The sequence below is a fragment of the Alternaria arborescens genome (genome assembly GCF_004154835.1).
Source record: "Alternaria arborescens strain FERA 675 chromosome Unknown contig_9, whole genome shotgun sequence".
Taxonomy (NCBI): Eukaryota; Fungi; Ascomycota; class Dothideomycetes; order Pleosporales; family Pleosporaceae; genus Alternaria; species Alternaria arborescens.
In genome coordinates this window covers 475,513-497,672 of record NW_021167864.1, presented here as the reverse complement: position 1 = coordinate 497,672, position 22,160 = coordinate 475,513, and the positions used below count along the sequence as shown (strand labels likewise).

Here is a 22,160-nt window from a genome sequence, read left to right as displayed (position 1 = left end):
TCGGTGGGGCGTGTCAAGCAGAAAGGCCGAGTTACAATCACGGGCGAGGTAAATGGTGAGTACGATCCCCTAGAAGAGCCAGACTGCCTACAGATAGATGTAAGGTCGCTGGAACAACATCTGGTTGCGTCACGAGACCAGCGATCTCAGGATGATCTTCCTTGTTACGGACATGCCTTGTCGCAAGGTTCTATTGCCCAGATCCCCATGGCACCGCATCGAGACCCTAGAAATTGACCCACGTAACACTTTATATATCTTAATTCCGGGAAATGCTCGTTGCCTCCCACTCTTGCCATTGATGACCCAACGCGGAATGTATTAGGTACACGAATCCTACGGAAATTTTTGTTGCATGCATACCGGATTGGATTGCTAGCTCAGGGTCTTGAGGCGCACTGCCTGGAGTATCCGCCGCGGACTTTGCACAGCCAGCGAACAGCAAAAGAGGCGACATCGGCCTAACCAGTAATCCTTAGAAACGGGCTCGGCTGGACTGGCTACGCGACACGGATTTGCGTGGATTTGCCTGTTCTCGTGACTCGTCTCCCGCTACGTACTGCCGTCAGCTAGGCAGGAGCGTTCCGATCTTCTCCGAAGCATGATGAGGACATTGATGTATTGTCGCCTGCCGTGGCGTGGCGGGTCGCTAGAATCGCCCAATTCTCGAGGATGAGCTGTGTGGGAGGCAGATGAATTGGTTTTTGAGTTTGCGGCTAAGCAGAGGATAATCACTGCAAGTCCGGGTCCGCGATGATGTCGACGAGTGCGCATCTGGGAAGCCTCAGCGACGCTCCGCTGCGAAATGGCGGGGTTGTATGATCTCCCGTCCAGTGAGCGTCAACACAAAGTATTCCGTAGCGCGACAGTCCGCCCTGGGCCGCGCTTGGAGAGAGATAAGGCCTGAGATGACCCTCTCAAATTACGACAAAGAAGTCGTGTGTTGCCGAGGCGAGGCCGCCGGGCCAATTGCAGACGTCGCTTTTCAGACGATGCGGCGTGGGCTGCAGCGGCAATCTAGCCGGTGGAGCTATGGTAGAGCGGAAACACATGCAAGACCTGGTCATCAGATGTCAAACCGACCTTCGGAGCCCAGGATAGGGTGCACGGCCGGGCTGCTGCAGGGCGGTCACGGCCAAACAGCCAATAATGCCCCGGCCTTTGGTCATGGAGTGGCAGAAAAACCGTGGGGTAGGCCAATTTTCCATGCGCAACACGCCGCAGGAGGCAGTGATGCTGCGCATACGCATACGAGCATTGGTAGCAACACATGTAGAAGAACATCACAAGAGCAATTCCATGTAGAATGAGCGCGACTGCACATCGACGGACTCTCAATCGTCATGTTTCGTCCGGAGAGATGGCGCGTCAGGTGCCATTCCAACATGCCCAACTTGATATACGTGGAAATAAAGTACCAAGACCACCTCCAAGACCGGGCAGTTCCCAGTTCGCAGCGGTAGACAAGCGGAGATGGCCTAACTGACAGCACGAACGCCTCCGTTGACGCGCTTCCAAACCGGTAATTGGACAGAGGTGAAGTCGAGTTGTTAGCGTATAGGGAAAATAATCCACCCCACCAGGAGCCCTCCGCTCTCTTATTCATAAGCACGCCCGCGAAACCTCCCGCGACCCTCTGTCTCTTCTTGCACTCTCGACACAATCGCTACAAGCTGCTTGCAGGAACATCGCGAGCCCAACACAAGGCCTGTTCCACCAGCCCTTCTAGCAAGTAAGTAGCCCTGCCTCCCACATGTACACCCGCTGCACCCATCCACCACCCGTGGCCAAACATTGTGCTTTTCCACCATCCGTCCTGCGTGAGAGGCATCAGCCACTTTCCTACTGGTCTGCGCCTGCCACCCCGCGTTAGCCTATTCGCTGCCTGCCTTATCTGCCGATTTTGTGCTTCGAGCAGCTATCAGTTGCCGCTGGAGATGGGGGGAGAACGTCATAGCCATCAATCACCTACATCCGGCCGGGTGAAGCTGGTGACGAATCCAGCCCATCTTTCTGTTGGCTTTGGGCGTGATTGACACCGGCGACTCCATCCTCCCACCAACTGTTCCCCACCCACGTTCTTTGCTTTTGAGCTAGAGCCCTAGGCGCATCCGTACCAAAATATCGTCGACACTCGACCCTTGGCCCGCAGTCAGCGACAAACTCTTTACCAGACCTGAAAACTAATATCCGCCTCCAGACTTGATCCAGATACCAGAGCAACAGCTCCCAAGTTCACGCCTCGAGCGACCCCGCCACTCTCGCATATCGATACCGCAACCCCACTACCACCACCAACGAACCCAGAACTTCGGCCTTTCGCCGATATAATGGGTCGGGTCTCGTTCGCCGAAGATACAAAGTTGCCCCAGGAACCCCAGATCGAAGAGGAGCAAAGCTCGGTATTTGCTTATCAAGATGGCCCCGAGAACAAGTCTTGGGCAGGCGCACTGCCCTTGAAGCAGGGTCTGTACGACCCGGAGCTCGAGAAGGATGCTTGCGGTGTCGGTTTCGCTGCGTGAGTCATGGCAATTGATTTGTGTGTGAGAGATGCAAGGGCTGACAATGGCGTAGTCACATCAAGGGCAAGGCCAGCCACAAGATCGTCTCCGATGGTAAGAGCGAACAATTCAAGGAATGAGTAGACGAGAATGCTAACGGATATCCAGCCCGTTCGTTGCTATGCAACATGACACATCGAGGAGCCGTTGGCTCTGACGCACGCGATGGTGATGGTGCCGGTGTAATGACCTCCATCCCCCATCGCTTCTTCCTCAAGGAGTTCGAGCGCGAACAAGGCTACAAGCTACCATCGCTTGGCCAGTATGCCACTGGTAACCTTTTCTTCAAGCCGGACGCCAACATCTTGGATGAGACCAAGACCATGTTTGAGGACGTTGCAGACCAGCTTGACTTGAGGGTGCTCGGATGGCGAACAGTGCCCCGCGATTCCACACTTCTTGGACCCGCGGCACTTTCACGAGAGCCCATCATTCTCCAGCCGTTTGTCGTCTTGAAGACTGCCTACGGCGACGCCCGGGAGCCCAAGGCTGACTTCCAGGAGAAGTACGACAACGCATACTTTGAGCGACAACTGTATGTCATGCGAAAGCGGGCTACACACGTCATTGGCCTCCACAACTGGTTCTACATTTGCAGTTTGTCAAACAAGAACATTGTCTACAAGGGTCAACTTTCTCCTGTTCAGGTCTACGAGTACTACCACGACCTGCTCAACGTTGACTACGAGGGTCACTTTGCTCTGGTGCACTCTCGATTCTCTACCAACACATTCCCCAGTTGGGACCGTGCTCAGCCTCTGCGATGGGCTGCTCACAATGGTGAGATCAACACCCTGCGAGGAAACAAGAACTGGATGAGGGCCCGCGAGGGTGTTATGAAGTCCAGCCTTTTCGGCGAGGAGCTTGATCTCCTTTACCCCATCGTCGAGGATGGTGGTTCCGACTCTGCAGCTTTCGACAATGTCCTTGAGCTGCTCACCATCAACGGTGTCCTGTCACTCCCAGAAGCAGTCATGCTTATGGTTCCAGAGGCATGGCAGGGCAACCACACTATGGACCCCGCTAAGCAAGCCTTCTACGAGTGGGCTGCCTGCATGATGGAGCCTTGGGATGGTCCTGCTCTCTTTACTTTCTCCGACGGACGATACTGTGGTGCTAACCTCGACCGAAACGGTCTCCGTCCTTGCCGTTACTACGTTACTGATGACGACCGCATCATCTGCGCGTCTGAAGTTGGTACCATCTCTATCGAGCCAGAGCGCGTTGTACAGAAGGGTCGTCTCCAGCCTGGTAGGATGTTGCTCGTCGACACTGTCGCTGGTCGAATTGTCGATGATGCTGAACTGAAGCAGACCGTCTCAGAGCGTGTTGACTTCCGTTCCTGGATTCAGAAGAACCTGCTCACTCTTCCCAAGATTGTTGAGCAGATCAGCGCAAAGGGCGTTGATCTTTCACACTCGCTCACCGAGACCAAGCTACATGAGGACCCTCGTCTGCGAGCATTCGGCTACTCTCTTGAGCAGGTCAGTCTCCTTCTTGGTCCTATGGCTGCCGACTCAAAGGAGGCTCTTGGATCCATGGGTAACGATGCTCCTCTGGCTTGCTTGGCTACCCAGCCTCGTCTGCTGTACGAGTACTTCCGTCAGCTTTTCGCCCAGGTTACCAACCCTCCCATCGATCCTATTCGTGAGGCGATCGTCATGTCTTTGGAGACATACGTTGGTCCCCAGGGTAACCTTCTAGAGATGGACGAGTCACAGTGTGGCCGTCTGCTTCTTCCATCGCCCATCCTGACCCTCGAAGAGTTCAAGGCGCTAACTAACGCGCACACTCTGCACTCTGACTGGACTGTCAAGTCCATCGACATCACATTCCCCAAGAGCGAGGGACTCGATGGCTACATGAACGCTCTTGACCGAATCTGCGAGGCTGCCACCGAGGGCATCAAGGCCGGCGACAACATCCTTGTCTTGACCGACCGCGCTGCGTCCGTTGACCGCGTTGCCGTATCCGCTTGCTTGGCTACTGGTATGGTTCACCACCATCTCGTCCGCAACAAGTGGCGATCCAACGCCGCCCTTGTTGTCGAGACTGGTGAGGCCCGTGAGGTCCACCACATGTGTGTCTTGGTTGGATACGGTGCTGATGCCGTCTGCCCATACCTTGCTATTGAGTGTATCTTGAAGATGCACCGCGAGGGTGTCATTCGCAAGAAGATGAGCCCCGAACAGCTCATCGACAACTACAAGCACTCTTGCGATGGTGGTATCTTGAAGGTCATGAGTAAGATGGGTATCTCTACCCTCTCATCCTACAAGGGTGCTCAGATTTTCGAGGTTCTTGGTCTTGATGACTCTGTCGTTGACCGATGCTTCACTGGAACTGCTTCCCGTATCAAGGGTATGACATTCGAGTTGATTGCTTCCGACGCTTTCGCTCTCCACGAGAGGGGTTACCCATCGCGCGCCATCGTTGAGGTTCCTGGTCTTGCTGAGACTGGCGAGTACCACTGGCGTGACGGAGGTGAGCCTCACGTCAACGACCCCACTGCCATGGCCAACATCCAGGATGCCGTCCGCACCAAGAACGACAAGTCGTACGAGGCATACTCTATTGCTGAGTACGAGCGCATCAAGGACTGCACCCTCCGTGGTCTCCTTGACTTCAACTTCGATGACCGTGCTCCCATCCCCATCGACCAGGTCGAGCCTTGGACCGACATTGTGCGCCGCTTCGTCACTGGTGCCATGTCCTACGGATCCATTTCCATGGAGTCCCACTCTACCCTTGCTGTTGCTATGAACCGCCTTGGCGGTAAGTCTAACACTGGTGAGGGTGGTGAGGACCCGGAGCGCAGCTTGCGTATGGAGAACGGTGACACCATGCGCTCTGCGATCAAGCAGATCGCTTCCGGACGTTTCGGTGTTACCTCCAACTACCTTGCTGATGCCGACGAGCTCCAGATCAAGATGGCTCAGGGTGCTAAGCCTGGTGAGGGTGGTGAGCTTCCTGGCCACAAGGTCTCTGGCTCTATTGCTAAGACCCGTCACTCCACGCCTGGTGTCGGTCTCATCAGTCCTCCTCCCCACCACGATATCTACTCCATTGAGGATCTTAAGCAATTGATTTACGATCTTAAGTGCTCCAACCCCCGCGCTCGTGTATCCGTCAAGCTCGTCTCCGAGACTGGTGTTGGTATCGTCGCTTCTGGTGTTGCCAAAGCCAAGGCTGACCATATCCTCATCTCTGGTCACGACGGTGGTACTGGTGCCTCTCGATGGACTGGTATCAAGTACGCCGGTCTCCCCTGGGAGCTGGGTCTTGCCGAGACTCATCAGACTCTTGTTCTCAACGACCTCCGTGGTCGCGTCATCGTCCAGACTGACGGTCAATTGAGGACTGGACGTGATGTGGCCATCGCCTGTCTGCTTGGAGCTGAGGAGTGGGGCTTTGCTACCACGCCTCTCATCGCCATGGGTTGCATCATGATGCGCAAGGTAAATATCTTCCCCATGATATATCATAAAAGAAACTATTTACTAACCACCACTAGTGCCATCTCAACACTTGCCCTGTCGGTATTGCCACCCAGGACCCTGAGCTCAGGAAGAAGTTCGCTGGTACACCCGAGCACGTCATCAACTTCTTCTACTACATCGCCAACGAGCTCCGTGCAATCATGGCCAAGCTTGGTTTCCGGACCATCAACGACATGGTTGGTCACTGTGAGGTGCTTCGCATCCGTGACGATCTCCGCACTGCGAAGACTGAGAACATTGACTTGTCTCTCATCCTGACTCCCGCGCACACCCTTCGCCCAGGTGTTGCCACGTTCAACGTGCGCAAGCAGGACCACCGTCTTCATGTCCGCCTCGACAACAAGCTTATTGCCGAGTCCGAACTTGCTCTGGAGAAGGGTCTTCCTGCCCGCATTGAGTGCGATGTCGTCAACACTGACCGTGCTCTTGGTGCTACTCTCTCGTACCACATCAGCAAGCGCTACGGCGAGGCTGGCCTGCCCCAAGACACCATCCACGTCAACATCCGTGGTTCTGCTGGCCAGTCTTTCGGTGCTTACCTGGCACCTGGTGTCACTCTTGAACTTGAGGGTGATGCTAACGACTACGTTGGTAAGGGTCTGTCTGGTGGTCGTTTGATCATCTACCCTCCCCGCAACGCCGTATACCGTGCCGAGGAGAACGTTCTTATCGGTAACGTCTGCTTGTACGGTGCCACTCGCGGTACTTGCTTCTTCCGTGGTATCGCTGCTGAGCGTTTCTGTGTCCGTAACTCTGGTGCTACGGCTGTCGTTGAAGGTGTTGGTGACCACGGTTGCGAGTACATGACTGGCGGTCGTGTCCTTGTTCTTGGTTCTACTGGACGTAACTTTGCTGCCGGTATGTCTGGTGGTATTGCGTACGTCCTTGACATCCACAAGGACTTCGAACAGAAGGTTAACCAGGAGATGGTTGAGCTCTCCGGCATCGAGGAGCCCGAGGAGATTGCCTTTGTTCGCGGCCTCATTGAGGACCACCACCACTACACCGGCTCTGAGCTTGCCGCTCGCATCCTCCTCGACTTCACTCGCGCACTGCCCCGCTTTGTCAAGGTCATGCCTGTCGACTACAAGCGCGTGCTCCTGGAGGAGAAGGCAAAGGCTGCCGAGAAGAAGAAGTCTGAATACCCTCTTCCTCTGCTCGCTGGCAACGCTGTCCGCAACGCCCACGAGGAGTCTCGCAACAAGGAAGCTGAGGCGGAGGCCAAGGAGAAGAAGAAGAGCGACCTCCTCGACATTGAAGAGAGTGTTACCGACGCAAAGGCTGAGAAGAAGAAGGCGCTCGTCCTTGACAAGACTCGCGGTTTCATGAAGTACCAGCGTCGCTCTGAGAAGTACCGCAACCCCAAGACCCGTACTCGCGATTGGGCAGAGCTCAACCAGCGTCTGAACGAGGACGAACTCAAGTACCAGACTGCTCGCTGCATGGACTGTGGTGTACCCTTCTGCCAGTCTGACACTGGTTGCCCGATCTCCAACATCATCCCGAAGTGGAACGAACTGGGTAAGCGCTTAGTGTCTTCTTTTGGAGCATACATCATGCTAATCTTTTGATAGTCTTCCAAGGTCAGTGGCGCGACGCCCTCAACCGCCTCCTCATGACCAATAACTTCGTAAGTGTTCCTGTATCAGCTACATACGCGATGTGTACTAACCCCATATAGCCTGAGTTTACTGGTCGTGTTTGCCCGGCTCCTTGCGAGGGTGCCTGTGTTCTTGGCATCAACGAGGATCCCGTTGGCATCAAGTCGATTGAGTGCGCCATTATTGACCGCGGTTTTGAGAAGGGCTGGATGATTCCTTCGCCACCCCAGACCCGTTCTGGCAAGACTGTTGCCATCATCGGTTCCGGCCCTGCTGGTCTCGCTTGTGCTGATCAACTCAACAAGGCTGGTCACACTGTCACCGTCTATGAGCGTGCCGACCGTGTCGGTGGTCTCCTCATGTACGGTATCCCCAACATGAAGCTCGACAAGAAGGTCGTTCAGCGCCGTGTCGACTTCATGGCTGCTGAGGGCGTCAACTTCAAGACTGGTGTCACCGTTGGTGAGGAGGGTCAGACCAACCTCGAAGCTCTCCGCAAGGAGTACGACGCAGTTGTCTTCGCGACTGGAGCTACTGTCGCTCGTGACCTGCCCATCCCTAACCGCAACCTGGACGGCATTCACTACGCCATGCAGTTCTTGCACAAGAACACCAAGTCTCTCTTGGACTCCGAATTGGCTGACGATGCTTACATTTCGGCCAAGGACAAGCACGTTGTTGTCATCGGAGGTGGTGATACTGGTAACGACTGCATTGGTACTTCCGTTCGCCACGGTGCCAAGTCTGTCGTCAACTTCGAACTGCTGCCCCAGCCTCCAGCTGAGCGTGCTCGCGACAACCCATGGCCGCAGTGGCCCCGTATCTTCCGAACTGACTATGGTCACAACGAAGTCAAGACTCACATGGGCAAGGACCCCCGTGAGTACTGTGTCATGTCCAAGGACTTCGTCGACGACGGTAGCGGCAAGGTCAAGGGTATCAACACTGTCCGTGTTGAGTGGACCAAGTCCGCCTCCGGTGGCTGGGACATGAAGCACATTGAGGGTAGCGAGCAGTTCTTCCCTGCCGACCTCGTCTTGCTTTCCATGGGTTTCTTGGGCCCCGAGCAACGTGTCATGAGCGACGTTATCGAGCTTGACGGCCGCAAGAACATCAAGACCCCTCCCGGTCACTACAACACCAACCTGGCAGGTGTCTTCGCTGCTGGTGACTGCCGTCGCGGTCAGTCCCTGATCGTCTGGGGTATCAACGAGGGTCGCCAGTGCGCTCGCGACGTCGACTCCTTCCTTACCGGCTACGGTACTTCCCTGCCCGTCACTGGTGGTATCGTCAAGCGCCCACCCTACGAGGCTATGCACAAGCACCGCGCTGCTCCTAACGAGAAGCTGGTGACTGTCGCCGCTTAGATGAGCCTATGATTATGATTGTTACTGTATGAAGTAAAGGTGCATGGAAAAGATGGTCACGGCAAAAGATGGGTTTCGGGTATATCATGATTCTTTGGCGTTTTGATTTATGTACGCGCATTTTCCCTCGTTTACCTGCACGATACCTTTTCAGTATGCGGAGTCAGCTGGGCGGCACCTGCAGTGTACAATGTCTTTTAGCTCTATTCATTTCGCACCCAATTTGTATATATAGGCGAATGTTATGTTCAAATTGACGTTTTGCAACTTGCTGTGAGATGCTCATAACGCTTTCGCCTCTTTATCGCTGCAATCAATCATCCTGCCTTGTTCGCAAGATTGGGAGTTGCATGATGGAGACTACAATCATTGCGATAGCATCCAGAACACGGATGCTCTTTTTTTTTGCCTGTGCTCTAGACATCGCGATTGGTGGCATTGATTACTTCGCTTCGCCAGGCGGCAGATGCACAAAGCCAAGATTCAAGATTAGTGACGTCACGCACCTCTAATCTCCAGATTCGCTAGTCTTGAACGGTACTCCAGGCAGCAAACATCAATCGACTGACCTTCGTTGTACTCTGTATGTCGCCATGCCCCGGTGACAATTAGGCTGTGAATATGCTACCCCGTACCGGCTGGCATCAGACGTGTCGTCGCCCTCTGCAAGGGCCGACAAGGTGCGTTTACGAAGCTGGATCCTTGTTGGCGATCATCGCAAATATACTAACAGGCCATCAGGATCGTACATCCGACACTTAGAGCGACATGTAAACCAAGCAGTCTAGGTTGTCGAAGACCGTGGACTGTCCCTGCTCGCTATGTAACTGGACTACAGGCTGGTGAAGACAAAACCGGTCACATCAGCGCAGGACCTAACGAGGGCATCCTCTTCTTTAACAATGTATTTCCTATTCAGATTCGCAAGGTACTAGGTCTCCCGTTGCCAGGGATACTAGATCGCCTCATCAGTCCCAACATATCTGGCACCGACCCCAAAGCCGTCATTGAAAGAGCGAGTGCGAAACGAAATTTGCAGATTACTGGCACCGAGGTACTTCCACGGATGCGAGAAGGAGGAGCGTTCGTTAAATTCACTCACGATGGAAATGCTTCTGCTTCTGAGATCGAAAAAGTGCTTCAAGAGTACCTAAGAGATGAACCAGTCAAACCATGGTGGAGTCCATGGAAGAGGATGCGTGCGAAGATGGTCAAGGGAAAACCATGGGTTGAGGATCTCATGCGTCTCCCAGCTTCACGTCTGCGAGTCGAGTTTGTCTCTGCTGAGGCCGGCGTGCCGGCATCTGAAGCTATAGAAATGAGCCAAGAACAGCTCTTCCAGTTCTTCAGGCCGTACGGCAAACTATCAGACATCGTTATGCAGCCTCCCGACTCGAAAGTACTCCCAAAGTTCGCATATCTAGACTATTCTAGCATTGGGAAGGCTATCATGGCCAGGAACTGTATGCATGGCTATCTTGTGTCAGAAGCTGAAGGAGGTGGCAAGAAGGGCACAATCTTAAGGTTGAAGTACGAGCAGAAGATCAAGCCCCGATATATCAGAGACTGGATCTTTGGCCATCCTCGCATCATCATCCCGATTGTAGCTGCTCTTATCGCTGGTACCGTTGCCATCGTCTTTGACCCGTAAGTCCTTCCTCTACATAGATAGCGTGAGCTGACAAGAGCGCAGTATCCGAACGTTTTTTGTGAAAGCCCACATCACGCGCAACTTCCACATTGAAGACAATAAGTGGTACCAGTGGATCAAGGGATATGCCACAGATATCATTCACGGTGGCAATAAGCGCGACGACGATGACAGCATGGATGCTATCTGGGATGATAGGAAAGATGACATTGAACAAATCAGGACTTGGTTGATGGAGACTGCTGAAACTTTCATCATTGTCCAGGGCCCTCGGGGCTCTGGCAAGCGCGAACTTGTCGTTGACGAGGCCTTGGAGGATAAAAAGCTCAAGCTTGTGATCGACTGCAAACCTATCCAGGAGGCCCGAGGCGAGAGCGCCACCATCAATGCTGCAGCGTTGTCTGTTGGCTATAGACCTGTGTTCAGTTGGATGAACAGCATATCCGGGATGATAGACATGGCTGCACAGGGTGCTACAGGTGTCAAGACTGGCTTCTCTGAGACTCTTGACTCTCAACTCAGCAAAATCTGGAACACTACGACCTCGGCCCTACGACAAATCGCTTTGGACACACGTCACAAGAACGACAAGGATGCGCACTTGGGAGACGATGAGTGGCTCGAAGCACATCCAGAGCGCAGGCCTATCGTTGTAGTTGACAACTTCCTGCATAAGAGCCAAGAAGGCGGTATCGTCTATGACAAGATTGCAGAATGGGCCGCCCGTCTCACAACGACAAATGTGGCTCATGTTATCTTTTTGACCAATGATGTCGCGTTCAGCAAATCGCTCTCCAAGGCCATGCCGGACCGTATGTTCCGTCAAATCTCTTTGTCCGACTGCAGCCCTGAGGTAGCGAAGCGGTTTGTTATCACGCATCTTGATGCCGATGTTGAGGATGACCCAGCGCCAAAGGACGGCTCCCCTAAGAAGCTGCCCTCTGAGCACCGCAACGACCTTGATGAGCTCGACACTTGTATCGATTTGTTGGGCGGCCGCCTTACCGATCTTGAGTTCTTGTCCCGACGCATCAAGACTGGTGAGACACCCACCAAGGCTGTGCACGAGATCATCGATCAGTCAGCTTCTGAGATCCTCAAGATGTACATCTTTGGCGCAGAGGATGAAGGCGGAAACCGGCACTGGAACGCTGAGCAAGCCTGGTTCCTCATCAAGGAGCTCGCTCAGAAAGAAAGTCTAAGATACAACGAAGTCCTCATTGACGACATTCTGAAGACTGGCGGCGAATCCGTCCTTCGCGCCCTCGAACAGGCTGAGCTCATTTCCATCGTCTCTGGTACGAATGGGCGTCCATCTATCATCAAGCCAGGAAAGCCTGTCTACCACCCCGCTTTCAAGCGCTTGACTGAGGACAAGGTGCTGAAGAGCCGCTTGGACCTTGCCATCCTGACGCATTTGACAAAGATTGAGAACGCGACGATTGACAAGTGCGAGAACGAGTTGTTGTTACTGAGCAAGCTAAAGAACCAGCCTGCACAGACATCTGGGCGTATCAACTATTTGTTGACAAAGTTGATGACTAGTCAAAACAAGGTGGAGAAGTACGAGACGGAGATCAAGGGACTGAAGAAGGTGCTTGGAAATGAGTACTAGGATTTTGGAAGGCTCTGATGAGAGCAACGTATACAATGATACCATCTCCTCTGAATGCATTATCAAGGTGCTATGCGTGCAGCCGTGCCGAAATGGCATTGTGACCCCACCCGTTCACTACTACGTACGATGCATTGGCGCTTCCAGTGCCATGTCCCGACTCGTACGAAGCATAGCAGTGTCGGCAGGTAATAATAGCAGTGAATATTCCGAGAATATTCCGCTAATGGTGCGGCTAGCCTCGTGCGCGCAGGAACGTTTTGCTCTGACATCACCCTGCTAAGGCTAACGTGACCGAGGATCGGGCAGGAGGAAGCATTTTCCCGCGAAGCAGCCGAACGCAGAAGCAAGCTAGCGAACGACCGTGAGCTCCACCTCGTCCACAACGCGACCTGCCATTGCGCACTTGTCCCTTCTCCACTCCCAGCGGCCCGCGCATCTTCTTGTCCTTCTCATCGCCCTTTGCAATTCCCCCCAAAACTTTTCCTCACACTTCGGCGCAATGGCACCAATAACAGATACCGTGGTCGATGACCTCAAGAGCACCGTCAACAGGCTCGAGAAGCGCATCGCTGAGCTGGAGAACAAGCTGTCTGGCCAGAGTGGGGGTGCATCAACGTCGGCAGAGAGCGTCAGGATGATCTTGATGGGACCACCAGGTGCTGGTGCGTAGTTCCGCTCCAGAGGGTCGAAATGTGGCATTTTGCTTACACCGGGTCTAGGCAAGGGCACACAAGCGCCGCGAATCAAGGAGAAGTTCTGCGCATGCCATCTTGTACGTTTTCCCGCTATCCACGACACCAAGCTGCGGCATGGGAAGCCGGAAATGGCAGGCTGACAGATTGTAGGCTACCGGAGACATGCTACGCGCTCAAGTCGCGGCCAAGACAGCCCTCGGTCGGGAAGCGAAGAAGATTATGGATGCCGGCGGTCTGGTTAGCGACGAGATCATGATCAACATGATCAAGACTGAGCTCGAGGGCAACGCCGAGTGCGCCCAGGGGTGCGTACTCTGACGATTTGTCTCTTTTGGATATATCGGAAAGGCATGCTAACGCGGAGTCTCCCTAGATTCATCCTCGATGGCTTCCCACGAACAGTAACCCAGGCCGAGAAGCTCGACGGTATGCTTGCTGCAACCAAGAAGCCCCTTCAACACGCCATTGAACTGCAAATTGACGACGGCCTCCTCGTCTCGCGTATCACTGGCCGCCTCGTTCACCCCGCATCCGGCCGCTCCTACCACAAGATCTTCAACCCACCCAAGGCCCCCATGACCGACGACGTAACCGGTGAGCCGCTCATCCAGCGCTCCGACGACAACGAGGACACGCTCAAGAAGCGTCTCTCGACCTACCACGCTCAGACCGCGCCCGTTGTTGCATACTACCAGAAGACGGGTATCTGGAAGCCCATTGACGCAAGTCAAGAGCCAGGCCAGGTATGGAAGAGCCTGCTCAAGATCTTCGACGACAAGGCCATGGTTGCTGGACGAACAGGCAGCTTGCTCAACAAGGTTGGTCTTAAGAACTAGATTGGGCCTTTTGTGTGAGCAGGGGCATGATCCCAGGCTGGAAAATATTGTTCAACGATACTACGAGTCACGCCTACGTGTCATACCGCCAGGCACACGCAGAATCTTACAATGTCCAAGAGTCGCTGGTCATGTTCGGAGCCACGTATGAGAAAAGTCCACTTTCACGCTTTGGAATGAAGAATGCACATATGGTTTGGATGGGTTTCTTGTACTTGTACAGATGCATACGGTGGTGTGGGTAGTCTGTGGGGACACCTGTGTGTTTCAAATGACTCTTGCAAGCTGGTTTCTGGTAGTCTACCAAGATCGGAAATGCTAGAAATGTTCATGAAGATACCCGTGGTTACAAATGTGGCCTGTACTCTGACCGCGATTCTGTGACATGTTTTAACGACGTACTCATAACTACAAGTTACCCGCATACCTCGTATTGATCTGGTGAATACACATGTGCGCTCTCATGCTAGGAGCTTCCTTTGCGCCACCAACACGTGCTCCTACCCGCCGCCATTCCAACAACGTGTTCCTAGTCGCGCACTCGGCGTTAGCACTGCCCAACATCTTCTAACCTCCGGGCAACTTCTCACTCCCGAAAAAGTGCCCGGCAACCCTCCACATATTATCCACCCCCGGAGCACAAATTAGGCTCCCGTACAAGCGCATTACCCCAGATTCGCAATCCGACCACGTATCGCCAGACTGCACGCGCCGCCCTAAGCCTCAACCACGAAACGAGACACCGAATATCAAACCCCTCGACCCTCGACCCTGAACCCAGAAAGGGGACACTAAGAAGGGAGACGTCCAACAACATAGCATACCACACCACACGCATTCACACACACACATCGCAACCATGTCAAGTAGATTCAGCAGCCGCGCCGACGCGCGCGACGACCTCTTCTCCTCCTACAACCGCAGCGCCTCACCCTCGAAATCAAAAAACAAAGCTCGCGCAAGCCCTTACAATGCTGCTGGCGGCTACGGCTACACACCACCTTCCTCCGCCGACGGGCCAGGCTTTGGCGCATATCCTGGTGCTGGTGGGAGTAAGGCGAATGGGAGCTTATATCCTGGGAGCGGAGGGAGTAGTTATGGGGGTTATGGTGTAGGGGGCGGAAGGGGGAGTGATGATGGAAGGGATGGCATATATCGGGCTGCGACACCGAATTCAAGGGGACAGTACTCTGCGGCTGTGTTGGATGAGTTGGAGAGTCAGAACGATGAGCATGTTGGTGTGCTGACTAGCAAGGTCAAGATGTTGAAGGACGTATGTTGCTTTCTTTCTTCTTTTCTGCGCCCTCTTCTCTGCTGTTCCTCTTTCCCGTAATCGCACTACTTGGAGAGTGTTGTGCTAACATCGACTAGTTAACCCATCTCATCGGCGATGAAATCCGCGATTCCACTACTCTCGCTGAGAAAATGAACGATCAGTTTGAGAATTCGAGACATAAGATCAAGGGTACCATGAATCGTATGTTGAGGATGGCGCAAAAGACAGGCGTAGGCTGGAAGGCCTGGGTTGGGTTCTTTGCCGCGGTTATATTACTGTTTTGGTGGGTGTGGTTAGGTTGATGGGGGATGCCAGAACAAGAGGAAAGATAGACTGGCGTATACTTGACGTTGATGATCTATTGATTATAGAAAGAAACGTTTGGGAAAGAGGGTTTTGCATTGCATCGAGTCGCATCTGGCATGGTGTAAGGCGTTTGATTGGCAAAGTATCGTCCGAATGCTTCAATTACATTGCTACCACGGTTCTCTACATGCGCTTCAACTCGCCGTATACCACGTCTCCGGCTGAGGTGCGTATCAGATAACTTTCACTACAGCGTTGCGCTCAACTGCACACTCTGGCGACGCTTCCTCGAAGGGCTTGCGATTAACTCGGTCCTGTGGAATGATTTCCGTGAAGAGACCTATCCTCTCGAATTCGCCGTCGTACCTGTGGCCGTTGAACTTCCACGGTCGTAGGTTTCTCTTTACCAATACCATATAACATATCATTTCTTTAGACTCAGCTTCCCCCTGAACTATTTCTAGACAAAATACAGCTTCGCCATCTTTTACCACATGACCTGACTGTGTCAGATCGAAGTCGGTACCAAAGCGATATGAATCTTCACGTTCTCTACCTAACGGTGTGAGGGAAGCTTGGTGCCAGTTCCTGTCGTCGACTCCTACATGACTAATGATTGCCTGTATCAAGGTTCCTGATAAGACAATGTATCCACTCTTCAACTGACCTGTAGGATCCTTGCCTATAGGCGAGACTTTGGCTTCCACGACAGATGCTGAAACTATCGGCGTTTGCAGACCAACGTGATATATTCCACGACCCACTCCAAGCTCGTCAAAAGTGATAGACGCCCATGAGAACGACGGTGCTCTCCAATGAATAGGCCGATGGCCTTTGTTGAATGTGCGCCACAACAGTCCAAGTGGCATCGTTTCTCTCCATATTCCCGCGACATATGTCCAGCCAGTAGCTTCCTCAAAGCTTTTTGCGATACCTGAAATTGCTGGGAAGATGTCATTTGGTTTTGAAAGCTTTAGACACGCGAACTCAAAGGCGGCGATTGTCCATGGATTATCTGCTCCTAATAGTTTACCCCTGAGCAAGCGCCATTCATCTGGATGGTAATGATTTTTGGGTGCTAGGGACAGCTCCCATACCGCTGGCTGGCATTGATGACGCCAGTCAAGAAACCCACATTCGCAGCGCTGATGTTGCATACATTCCCATATCAGCTCGTTCTCAGCGAAGTGAAGTATTCGAGGACTTAGGAGGCGTTCCTGAAAGACCCAACCTCGCTTAAGGAGCGGCGATTCACTTATTCTGTGATCAACTGGCTTTCTAGCATAAATGTGACAAGAACTGGAGAGTGATTGGCTTATGTGCGCCTCAGGAGTCTTACGAAAGAGGCCCTCTTCTGAATTTGAAGCCTCTGTAGCTGCCAGAGTTATAGTGGAGTTGGAGTAGATGGCGGCCATCTTTGCAGATTGGATCTGCCAGTCCTTTTCATCATCTTGGATAATCTGTAAGCAATTTCAGCAAGGAGACGTGCAGCGATGATCGATCCGAAAATAACCTACACATAACGAATCTATCCAAATGTACTGAATCCCAATCGCCAAAATGACTGTGATCGCATCCCGGAATGTCTTCGGCAGATCTTCTTCCCGGATGTTCTCCTGATGAATCGAGAGGGTGTCTGGCTTTAGAGTCGTCCGTAAAGGCTGCTTGTCGCCCCAACAGTGGCTCAGACACGCATATCGCCCTTCCCTGCTCTTCGTATCGACGAGGCGGATCCGACGTGGCATGTTGGGGCTTACCTCAATTGCTCGATCAGGCAACGTAGCGCACCCGCTTTCGTTACGCGACGCCAAGCACAAGCCTCGGTGTGATTGTATGCATGTATCAAGCCAGCCATTGATGGTATTGAAGCTTTTTCTTGAGCCAGTATTACCTGATATGTGTCTTGCTGTAGGAATAATGGGATCGTCTTGAGCTGTGTTGTTGTTAGAACGGCTCTACTCTAGGCTCTCATACTTACAATCCAAAACGAAGAACTCTCTCAGGAGCTCAAGTTTATCTCCATGATGTTCACAGAGATATGTTGCCTTTAAAGCTGTATCGAGCAGTTCCACATACACTTTGTCTAAACTGGCATGTTCTGGCCTGCCTTCGCATAGAACACGACAGTAGTAGCACCCACATTGGGCCGACTCATACAGAGACGCTTTATCGGTGGACAGGTAGGAGTATTCTTTCCGCTTAAGCCTTTGTATCGCGAGACACGCAGCCATCTTGCAGTTGAGGATTTGAGCGTTTGGAAAAGAACGCATCGACCTTGCGACTTGCGTGTGAATACCGCAGCGTAATGTGATCTCCTTAAGCGCTTGTAGCGCGAGGCTGAGTCTCAGATTTGTGAGCGACAATACCCAATGGCGGTCCGGCACACCATTGTGGCCGGTCATCATCACGACACATCATGAGTTCAAGCATCAACTACCCTCATGAGTAACTTCTTTACGCGATTTGCTACGGAGGCATCACAGGATGTAGTGCTTGACAGTGCATCTGGCGATCGAGCCCTGAGAGGTCACCGGAGCCATCGCCGGACCGGACCTAAATGACGTACAACTGTGAACACGATCAAAGCCCTGACAGCTACTGGATTTCACTGTTTCACGATCGCGGTTGGTGAAAGAGTGTGGTGATGAGAACGTCGGAGAAGAAGAAGACGCGTCGAAGAGCTGTCGCGTGCTCGCTGCGAGGAGGGACTGCGCGTCATTAACTAACCTTGACCCTTCTAAGGGTCACGATACCTTTTCGGGCTCCGTTCTACATCAAATCGACATGCGTACTGATTTTAGATGGCCCAAGAACTTTCACCTAAACTTCCTAGACTTTGCGATCGTCTTGCTATATACATGCTGTCAGTCGGTCTACCGCATGTTGCAGGCTCGACAGAGAGATACTAACAGCTGTCGCTCATTACTTTTTTGCAACCCGTACACGCGATGGGAGAACTTGGTCACTCCTTTCCAAATCGAGACAGGTACCAGGTTTGAGACCCTACCTAGGTAGAGTTCACTTCGGCCTTATCATGCGTAATGCAGTGGCTTGGCCCCAGCGCAGCCCTACGCAGCGCACGACTAGATAGGACACAACGACTTTGGAAATCAAGGATCCCCCAGAGGTTCGCGACAACTGTCTTCCTTGATTCTTGCGACTCCGAAAGTGATTGGCTCTGTCCTGTGCCTGTTCCCAAGATACCGGGTTATTACGTGGTCGCTACATGGAAGATGGAGCGTCGTCTTTGGGCTCTAACGTCTCTTGACGACGTACGAAGACAGGAAGTAACTGCCACAGCAAGACACCCCAGGAAACGCATGGGTACGTGGCATGTGGTTGCTTTTCATCTGAGCCGATCCTGTACTCATTTGCAATAACTTGCTGTCGCTTCAACACTTCCTAGGTCAGAGTCCAAACTTTCATCGTCATCGGTCCAGGCCATCAACAGTCAAGAAAACACCAAAACTATGCGGTTATCGGCAATCACGATGCAAGGTTCTTGCTCTTAATATCCGACAGCGTCAACAAATGGCAGCGCCACACTCGCATGCGCCACGCGTCCTGGCAGGGATAACCAAGACACAATGATCTCATACCAAAGCGAGTGCGCTAAAGGCCAGCGATCTGCACGGCTATGCGGCTCCACTGCACTAGCCACACTATTCAGAGACAGAAAACATGCGTGGCTGACGAGGCCGAGAAACCACAAACCCTACGGTTGTGTGACTGTCGGCCGTTCTTGGATGCCAAGAATGCTACGCAATGGTCGTGGCTGACGTTTGTTGGTGGTTCCTCTGACGAAGCAAGGCACAGTCGTGGGCGCCAGGTGTATATATACTGCAGTAGGCCAACACATACTGTTACCACGAAGCATCAGTTCAACTACCGAGTCTTGCCAGCATCGCAATATCAGTTCACCAAAGACACCGACTATCCATTCCGATCTACTCATCTGATAAGGATGCTCTTCACACGTCTTCTCTCAATCATCCTGCGCACGGCGCAATGGGTCTTCGCTGCTATCGTCTTGGGTCTATCAGCATACTTTGTTTACCAACGATCGCGATATCATGTCGGACCTCTAGGTCGTTTGATCTTCGCCATAATTTGGTCTTCGCTTTCCATTCTCTTCGCCGTCATCTGGGCTATCCCCACCAGCTCTAGTATCACCGGCTACACATCCGACTTTAGTGAGTGCAGAGATCCTCCACGATGATTGGAACAACTACTAACAATTGTCGCGCAGTATTCACAGCCGGTTGGGCCGCTGTCTTCGGACTCCTTGTTAGCTGGTTCAACGACCGCGGCTGTGGTAGTGCATGGGCTTGGAGCGGTGTATCCTTTAGCCGCAACAACTCATGCGGTCAATGGCGCGCTGCTCAGGCCTTCTCCTTCTTGTCCATGATCCTTTGGTTGGCGACTGCTATCCTTGGAATATTGACAGTACATCGCCTTAAGGGCCGTGCTGCTGGGTAAGTCTTTCGTCGTTATCTTGTGAAGCTCTAGCTAACAACACTACAGTCGTGGCTCGCGAGTCTAAGCGTCTCTTTATCACACAGCACCATCCAATCGATATCATACCCCATCATACGAGAAAAGCTTTACACGAAGGTTGTCAGAGATACCAGCCATTCTTTGGCTATGCTTGAGTTGTGCTGTCGGAAGCCATGCTGGAGGACTTGTTAGCAAGTTTGATCGCATCCTTGTCCAACTATGAATTAACATGTATATCCCAATCAGCGAGGAGTTATGTAGGGGTTTCTTTTGTCTCTTACTCGATGGTTGACATACCTCTTTCTGGAATAGTAATACAAACATCATAATATTCAAGACTATGTACTCGACTCTTTTATAGGCTGTGTCAGTTAGTATGTTCAAACAGATTCGCCAATACACTGGGCCAGCAATCCAGCGGTTGCCGTCACCTAGCTGAGTGATTGGCAGCAGAGCCGTGCGAGGCATTGTGTACGTAGCATCTAGACTACAACCACGAGTCGCAAGATGTGATACTTGTGCAGCAGCACTGAGTCGGCATACTCCAATGCCACGCGGCCGTTCCATGAGTTGTAGCGAGCGCTTTGTAAAGCTTGGCCACGTTGCAAACTGAGTTGCCGTAACAGTGGAGGTTAATTCACCTACCAAACAGGAGCTTGAGATGCAGCAGACACGAAGAAAAGTGAAACTACACTGTAGCATTTCTCCCAAGTGCACGTTCAAGCTCTTCCATACAATAAAACCGACGATCTTTCCTCCATATTTCCCGAGCAATTTCTATTCCTTACTATCAACTCTGAACCGGATCGATCATCAAGATCCACTCGTACAGTCAATCAAGCCCTGCATACTCCTATTTAGTCACCATGTCTCAGGACAAAACTAAGACCAGCAAGGCAGACGGAGTCTTCAAGAACATCCACCGTCGCATGTCCAGCTTCGGAAAACCATCGGGGACTTCCAAATCATCTTACGAGACAATATCCTCAGTCGCGGACCAGCTTCCTTCTTCCCATAGCTCATCGCCACTGAGCTCGGTGAAGAGCAATACTAAGCGTCGAAACGACGAACGTGATACGCGACTCATATCTCTTGACAAACTGATGGACGGTGCTGTGATAGCTGACAAGGATAGGCGCTGGTTCGAGAAGATCAACATCGCCGTCCGCACTAAGATGAACTCCTCAGCTTACGACCCTTCTCATGACTTCGAGCACGTCCAACGCGTAGTCATGAATGCACATCGCCTCTGGCATGCGGAGAAGGATCGTGAAGTGTTCCGGAACGTCGATCCCCTAGTTGTCTTCGTGGCGGCTATGGTGCACGATATCGGAGATGGAAAATACCTCTCGGATGAGCTAGTCAAGATGGAAACTGATGAAGCTGATCAGGAGCAACAGCGAGATTTTATCGAGTCGTTCATTAGAGAGTCCGCACCCGAGTGCCCGCCGTACATTTGGGGTCCTGCTTCGCACATTGCGGCCCTGGTATCTTTCACACGCGAGATTCGAAATCCGGTTATGGTTGCCCAACAATGTGCCGCTTATCCTGCCCTTCAATTCGTTCAAGATGCCGATCGTCTCGATGGCTTAGGCGCAGTCGGCATCGTACGCGGGGCAGTGTACGGAGGTGTGACTGAGCCACGTGGTACTGGTACGGTCCGACGGATTGTACATATAGCAGACGAGCGTCATGCTCGATATCCGGAGATGATGAAGACCCGCGCTGGCAAGAAGGAGGCAGCGAAACGCTGGGAAGCCATGAAGGAGATCAGGAACCAGATTGTGCAGCAGGCAAATTGCGAGGATGTGCTGGAGGAACATTGAGTCCTACCCAGGTATACCTAGTCTGCAGAAGCGATTGAAAAGGCATGAAAGATTCATATGCGTTCTCCTGCGAACGTATAGCCTAGCGAAATGAACAATACCCCTTGGAATAGACATAGACAGTGGTTACAGCAATATCAAAATCAAGTACTGCACTGGTTTGTTCTGTATGTAAGCCTGAGATTAGAGACAGATTATTGATCAAGCGACAGCCAAGTGATGGTGATGGTTGTCAATGGCAAAGCAAAGCAGGTGGGGCTTATTTCGGAATGTCGGCGATGAATTATTGTGTTCGTGTTCAACTGCGTCCACGGCGCCTTGCTGAACCTAGAGCTTACGCTAAGCACCCAAACAAGACTAGCGCCTCGCTTGACGCCCACCTGCTGTGAGTGATTTCGTCTCTCGCAATCGACCTCGAACTTTCAG

General features: G+C 52.5%; 7 protein-coding genes across 7 annotated transcripts; 6 read left to right on the top strand and 1 right to left on the bottom strand.

Annotated features, from left to right (window-relative positions):
* Positions 1-259: 259 nt before the first annotated feature.
* On the bottom strand, positions 260-457 carry AA0111_g4837 (hypothetical protein; the record flags this gene model as incomplete). The annotated part of the gene is made up of 1 exon (XM_028650883.1): positions 260-457. The coding sequence occupies one exon, from the start codon at positions 455-457 to the stop codon at positions 260-262; it is 198 nt and encodes a 65-aa protein (XP_028507713.1).
* Positions 458-2,330: 1,873 nt separating this feature from the next.
* AA0111_g4836 (putative glutamate synthase [NADPH]) lies at positions 2,331-9,029 on the top strand (the record flags this gene model as incomplete). Its single annotated transcript, XM_028650882.1, has 6 exons — positions 2,331-2,518; positions 2,575-2,615; positions 2,670-6,019; positions 6,076-7,582; positions 7,636-7,691; positions 7,743-9,029. 6 exons carry the CDS (start codon positions 2,331-2,333, stop codon positions 9,027-9,029), a joined length of 6,429 nt encoding a protein of 2,142 aa, XP_028507714.1.
* Positions 9,030-9,650: 621 nt separating this feature from the next.
* Positions 9,651-12,295, top strand: AA0111_g4835 (Mitochondrial escape protein 2; the record flags this gene model as incomplete). The annotated part of the gene is made up of 3 exons (XM_028650881.1): positions 9,651-9,709; positions 9,771-10,676; positions 10,723-12,295. 3 exons carry the CDS (start codon positions 9,651-9,653, stop codon positions 12,293-12,295), a joined length of 2,538 nt encoding a protein of 845 aa, XP_028507715.1.
* A 502-nt stretch (positions 12,296-12,797) lies between these two features.
* Positions 12,798-13,829, top strand: AA0111_g4834 (adenylate kinase; the record flags this gene model as incomplete). Its single annotated transcript, XM_028650880.1, has 4 exons — positions 12,798-12,960; positions 13,018-13,070; positions 13,144-13,298; positions 13,367-13,829. The coding sequence occupies 4 exons, from the start codon at positions 12,798-12,800 to the stop codon at positions 13,827-13,829; spliced, it is 834 nt and encodes a 277-aa protein (XP_028507716.1).
* An 859-nt stretch (positions 13,830-14,688) lies between these two features.
* On the top strand, positions 14,689-15,407 carry AA0111_g4833 (hypothetical protein; the record flags this gene model as incomplete). Its single annotated transcript, XM_028650879.1, has 2 exons — positions 14,689-15,102; positions 15,201-15,407. 2 exons carry the CDS (start codon positions 14,689-14,691, stop codon positions 15,405-15,407), a joined length of 621 nt encoding a protein of 206 aa, XP_028507709.1.
* A 3,968-nt stretch (positions 15,408-19,375) lies between these two features.
* Positions 19,376-19,954, top strand: AA0111_g4832 (hypothetical protein; the record flags this gene model as incomplete). Its single annotated transcript, XM_028650878.1, has 3 exons — positions 19,376-19,604; positions 19,661-19,886; positions 19,936-19,954. 3 exons carry the CDS (start codon positions 19,376-19,378, stop codon positions 19,952-19,954), a joined length of 474 nt encoding a protein of 157 aa, XP_028507710.1.
* An 820-nt stretch (positions 19,955-20,774) lies between these two features.
* On the top strand, positions 20,775-21,734 carry AA0111_g4831 (hypothetical protein; the record flags this gene model as incomplete). Its single annotated transcript, XM_028650877.1, has 1 exon — positions 20,775-21,734. The coding sequence occupies one exon, from the start codon at positions 20,775-20,777 to the stop codon at positions 21,732-21,734; it is 960 nt and encodes a 319-aa protein (XP_028507711.1).
* Between the last annotated feature and the right edge of the window lie 426 nt (positions 21,735-22,160).